General features: G+C 37.5%; 1 protein-coding gene across 5 annotated transcripts in view; it reads left to right on the forward strand.

Moving 5' to 3' along the window:
• The window catches only part of LOC110451564 (palmitoyltransferase ZDHHC9-like), a 48,275-nt gene that overhangs the window by 5,360 nt on the left and 36,268 nt on the right, over positions 1-6,647 (forward strand). For all 5 annotated transcript variants that reach the window (XM_021499657.1, XM_021499656.1, XM_021499655.1 and 2 more), the window contains exon 3: positions 1,996-2,154. In XM_021499657.1, coding sequence (XP_021355332.1) covers positions 1,996-2,154 — 159 coding nt within the window. The remainder of the gene's footprint in view (positions 1-1,995; positions 2,155-6,647) is intronic.

A 6,647-nucleotide genomic window follows, 5' to 3' on the forward strand; every position in this document is an offset into this window, starting at 1 on the left:
CCAAAAGGCTCAGGATGTTGATATTTAGTTAGTAGCATATGCTGGGATCAAGGACTACTATGTTTGTTAAAGTGAATGACTTTGACTTATATTCAAGGTCACAGGGGTCAAATTTGTTTAAAATCTTTAAACAACCTCTTATGAATAACCATGGGTCCCAGGATGTTTATACTTTGCAAGTTGCATCCTGAGATGAAAGGCTATACAATGTGTTCAACATAATGACTTTGTTCGACTTTCAATCGCAGGGGTGAAATGTTTTAAAAAAAAAATAACAGGGTCTTTTGAACGAATTTTAATCATAAAAACTGATATTTTGCCTGTAGCTTTATTTTAGATCACTTTTAAGGTTACAAGTGTGAGTTTAAAACCAGGTGAGCGATGCAGGCCCATTGGGCCTCTTGTTTACAAATAGTTGGGCTCACCCCCTAGCTGGCTGAGGGGCGGGCCAAAAAATAATTTGGCTATATTGCTATAAACAACTTCTTCTGTAGAACTGTGCAATGGATATCAACCATATTTTACTGGAAGCATCCCTAGGTAGTGGGGATTCAAAAATGTAAAAATGGTTGGGCTGAACCCCAAGGGGGCTGAGGGGCGGGGCCAAAAATGGTTATTTGGCTATATTGCTTTAAGCGACTTCTTCTCTACAACTAAAATATGGATATCAACCATATTTTACTGGAAGCATTCCTAGGTAATGGGGATTAAAAATTGTACAAATGATGGGACTGACTCCCCAGGGGGCTGAGTGGCGGGGCCAAAAGGGGGCAATTTGGCTAAATTGCTATAATGACTTATTCTGTAGAACTATACACTGGATATCAATCATGTTTGGTCAGAAGCATTCATGAAAGGCGGGGATCCAAAATTGTACAAATGGTGGGGCTGACCCCCCAGGGGGCTGATGGATGGGGCCAAAAAGGATAATTTGGCTATTTTGCTATAAATGACTTCTTCTGTAGACCTAAGCACTGGATATCAATCATATTTGGTTGGAAGCATTCATGGGAGCCAGGGATTCAAATTGTACAAGTAGTGGGGCTGACCCCTTGGATAAAAATAGTTTATTGCTTGGAAATGGTTGAGATCCCTACCCTATAACCATATATACAATTGCTGAGAATGAAGAGAAGAATGCAGATATGTTTCCAGGATTGCCCAGGGGTTTTGCCCCACCCTTGGAGACATAGTCCCTGGGTCATAACTTTGAAACGGTTGAGATCCCCACCCCAAAGCTGTATATACAAATGCTGGGCATAAAGAGACAAATGCAGTCATGATATAAGAATTAACCCCGGGGTCTGTCCTACCCTCTCAGACTTAACCTCTGGGTCATAACTTTGGAACAGTTGAGATCCCCACCCCAAAACTGTATATATATATACAAATGCTGGGCATAAAGAGACGAATGCAGTCATGATATTATAATTGATCCTGGGATCTGGCCACAATCCTAGGGACCTAGTTTCTGAGTCACACCTTGGAAACAGTTGAGATTCCCACCCCTTAACCATACATAAAATTGCTGGGCATGAAAAATCCAATACAGATAGGATACATTCCTTTGGATCTTATTTTGCCATGATTACTTTGATATCCAGGTGAGCGATACAGGCTCTCTGGGCCTCTTGTTTATGTTGCCAAGTTGAATAATAAATATTTGAAATTTCACCTTACCTTTGTGTGGCAAAGACAAAGAGACATTGTAGCAATAGCTGTGTGTCACTTGTGTTTCGTTTCTTTTAGTGCAAAATTGTATAACATATTGAGTCCCTGCCAAATAGTCAAGGACTCAAAATTGCACTTTATTTGGAAGATTACCAATTGTTTCTTTGTTTAAACAATATTTAGGCTTTTTGACATATTCAAGTAAGGAAAACAGCTATTAAGTTGTGATGATCCAGAATAATACTGAGTAATCATATAAATCTATTACTAAGAAATCTTCTTGCCTGCCTGAAAGCTTGTAGTGATCTTATCCTTGATTTTCAGAAATCCCAAGCACAACATCCCCGGGTACCTACAGGCCGCCTCCAAGGACCAAAGAAGTGGTCATCAAAGGTCAAGTGGTCAAGCTCAAGTACTGCTTCACCTGTAAGATATTTAGGCCACCTCGGGCCTCCCACTGCAGTCTTTGTGACAACTGTGTTGGTAAGTTTACTTGTACTATTTAATGTTTCATATCGCTGAAAACAATTCCATTCCTTGATTTTTCATTGGTTGGTGCTGAGATCCTTGTGGGATCTCTTGTTTTCCAGCAAGATCATGAATACAATGACATCTGTCATCACTGAAAATTTAAACGCATTTATTCAAAATGGTTGCATCACCTGTATTTGGACTTTTTTCTCTGAAACTGACGGGCAGATATTGATGAAACTTGGTCATTATCATTAGTCCCTATTTTATGGGGACCAATTTTTTCTCAGCAGGTTACTTGCAAACATCATTCAATCCCTAACCCAACCCTCCCTACCTGTTTATATACACTCATTGTAGTTTGTATATCGAAAATGGCTGACGTAAACAAAATTGATTTCATCAGATAATGAAATGATGTATATAATGTCTATTTAAAGCTAATAAGAATCAATGCTGATATGTGTGTCGGGAGCGACAGGTGTGTGGGTTGTGATGCTTGGGGTGTGGTTGATGAAGCCCTTGGCTATCTGTTTGTTACTTGATACTGTAGTCATGTTAGAACATTAAATCTGGTATTAAAATCGCACCCACCCACCTAAAGCTAAATTAGTTAGCTGTAAGTGTATGGGTGTGAATTTAATACAAGATTTAATTTTCCAATCGTGTAGGTATTAAAACACAGCTTCAGTTTTCGATGTAAATGATTACGGACCAGGTTAACGTAAAGCTAACCAGCGTGTAGCTGCTGTGCAGCAGCGTGTAGATAATAAGGACACTATACATGAACAGCTTTAGCTATACATGTATGTTTCAGTTAACGTTGTAGATGACAAGCAGTCATATAAACCAACTAAAAGCTTATTATTATATAACCAGGGTGTTGCTACAGGTGTTATAGTTTTAGATGACAGCAAATCACATCCACCAAAAAGTTACCTGTGAGTTGCTGTAGATGCTAGATTTAGATTACAACAGGCCACACATTCACCAAAAACTTACCTGTGTGTTGCTATATAGTTAGTATAGATGATAGTTTAGATGACAGCAGAACACATCCACCAAAATATTACCTGTATGTTGCTGCAGTTAGTATAGATAATAGATTTAGATTACAACAGGCCACATCTACCAAAATCTTACCTGTATGTTGCTGTAGATGATAGATTTAGATCACAATAGGTCACATCTACCAAAATATTACCTGTATGTTGCTGTAGTTAGTATAGATGATAGATTAAGATGACAACAGGCCACATCTACCAAAATCTTGCCTGTGTGTTGCTGTAGTTAGTATAGATGACCAATTTAGATTACAACAGTCCACATCTACCGAAATCTTACCTGTATGTTGCTGTAGATGATAGATTAGATTAGAACAGGCCACATCCACTAAAATATTACCTGTATGTTGCTGCAGTTAGTATAAATGATAAATTAGATAATAACAGGCCACATCTACCAAAATATTACCTGTGTGTTGCTGTAGATGATAGATTTAGATTACAACAGGTGACATCTACCAAAATCTTACCTGTGTGTTGCTTTAGATGATAGATTTAGATTACAACAGGTGAAATCTACCAAAATCTTACCTGTGTTTTGCTGTAGATGATAGATTTAGATGACAACAGGGCACATCTACCAAAATATTACCTGTATGTTGCTGCAGTTAGTATAGATAATAGATTTAGATTACAACAGGCCACATCTACCAAAAATCTTACCTGTATGTTACTGTAGATGATAGATTTAGATGACAACAGGCCACATCTACCAAAAATCTTACCTGTATGTTACTGTAGATGATAGATTTAGATGACAACAGGCCACATCTACCAAAATCTTGCCTGTGTGTTGCTGTAGTTAGTATAGATGACCAATTTAGATTACAACAGGCCACATCTACCAAAATATTACCTGTGTGTTGCTGTAGTTAGTATAGATGATAGATTTAGAGGACAACAGGCCACATCTACCAAAATCTTACCTGTACGTTGCTGTAGATAATAGATTTAGATGACAACAGGCCACATCTACCAAAAATCTTACATGTATGTTGCTGTAGATGATAGATTTAGATGACAACATGCCACATCTACCAAAATCTTACCTGTATGTTGCTGTAGTTAGTATAGATGATAGATTTAGATGACAACAGGCCACATCTACCAAAAATCTTACCTGTGTGTTGCTGTAGTTAGTATAGATGACCAATTTAGATTACAACAGGCCACATCTACCAAAATCTTACCTGTGTGTTGCTTTAGATGATAGATTTAGATTACAACAGGTGAAATCTACCAAAATCTTACCTGTGTTTTGCTGTAGATGATAGATTTAGATGACAACAGGCCATATCTACCAAAATATTACCTGTATGTTGCTGTAGTTAGTATAGATGATAGATTAAGATGACAACAGGCCACATCTACCAAAATCTTGCCTGTGTGTTGCTGTAGTTAGTATAGATGACCAATTTAGATTACAACAGGCCACATCTACCAAAAATCTTACCTGTGTGTTGCTGTAGTTAGTATAGATGACCAATTTAGATTACAACAGTCCACATCTACCGAAATCTTACCTGTATGTTGCTGTAGATGATAGATTAGATTAGAACAGGCCACATCTACAAAAATGTTACCTGTATGTTGCTGCAGTTAGTATAGATTATAGATTAGATTAGAACAGGCCACATCCACCAAAATGTTACCTGTATGTTGCTGCAGTTAGTATAGATGATAGATTTAGATTAGAACAGGCCACATCTACCAAAATATTCCCTGTATGTTGCTGCAGTTAGTATAGATGATAGATTAGATTAGGACAGGCCACATCCACCAAAATATTACCTGTATGTTGCTGCGGTTAGTATAGATGATAGATTAGATTAGAACAGGCCACATCTACAAAAATGTTACCTGTATGTTGCTGCAGTTAGTATAGATTATAGATTAGATTAGAACAGGCCACATCCACCAAAATCTTACCTGTATGTTGCTGTAGATAATAGATTTAGATGACAACAGGCCACATCTACCAAAAATCTTACATGTATGTTGCTGTAGATGATAGATTTAGATGGCAACAGGCCATATCTACCAAAATATTACCTGTATGTTGCTGTAGTTAGTATAGATGATAGATTAAGATGACAACAGGCCACATCTACCAAAATCTTGCCTGTGTGTTGCTGTAGTTAGTATAGATGACCAATTTAGATTACAACAGGCCACATCTACCGAAATCTTACCTGTATGTTGCTGTAGATGATAGATTAGATTAGAACAGGCCACATCTACCAAAATATTACCTGTGTGTTGCTGTAGTTAGTATAGATGATAGATTTAGATGACAACAGGCCACATCTACCAAAATCTTACCTGTGTGTTGCTTTAGATGATAGATTTAGATTACAACAGGTGAAATCTACCAAAATCTTACCTGTGTGTTGCTGTAGATGATAGATTTAGATGAGCACAGGCCACATCTACCAAAATCTTGCCTGTGTGTTGCTGTAGTTAGTATAGATGACCAATTTAGATTACAACAGGCCACATCCACCAAACTGTTACCTGTATGTTGCTGCAGTTAGTATAGAAGATAGATTTAGATTAGAACAGGCCACATACACCAAAATATTCCCTGTAGGTTGCTTCAGATAGTATAGATGATAGATTTAGATTACAACAGGCCACATCTACCAAAATCTTACCTGTGTGTTGCTGTACATGTAGATGATAGATTTAGATGAGAACAGGCCACATCTACCAAAATCTTACCTGTATGTTGCTGTAGATGATAGATTCAGATTACAACAGGCCACATCTACCAAAATATTACCTGTGTGTTGCTGTAGATGATAGATTTAGATGACAACAGGCGACATCTACCAAAATCTTACCTGTGTGTTGCTGTTGTTAGTATAGATGATATTTTTAGATGAAAGCAGAACAAATCCAATTAAAAATTTAATAACCAGTGTGAAGATTTTAGGACATACATATACATATAGTTGTAGGTGTTATTGTAAGCAATATGTTTCAGTAAGGTAGCACTATAAAGTCGGCATCAGTTCCACGCTATCACAGCCTCCCAAAACACACACACACACACTACATGCATGCATGTTGCATACAGGGAGGCAGTCCTAAAATGATAATAGCTGTTGATAGGACGTTAAAAAATACTAAACCAAACCAAACCAAACTGTAGATGACAAATTCAGACTAATTCTACTGGAAGCTAACCACTAACCAGTGTGTTGCTATAGGAGTTAGTTGTATATATAGATGACAACCGATCACACCTACTGAAAAATAATACCTGTGTGACGATTTTAGGACACAGCTATAGTCATTGGTTGTCAATGACTCAGATTACATAGGTTGGAAGCTAACCAGTGTGTTGCTATAGGTGTTAGTTGTACAGTAGATTTCTCTTAATATCACTTCCCATTTGTCAGAGAAAAACATGTTATTAACAGAAACATGACATAAACA

Source organism: Mizuhopecten yessoensis, unplaced genomic scaffold (genome assembly GCF_002113885.1).
Source record: "Mizuhopecten yessoensis strain PY_sf001 unplaced genomic scaffold, ASM211388v2 scaffold6135_1, whole genome shotgun sequence".
Taxonomy (NCBI): Eukaryota; Metazoa; Mollusca; class Bivalvia; order Pectinida; family Pectinidae; genus Mizuhopecten; species Mizuhopecten yessoensis.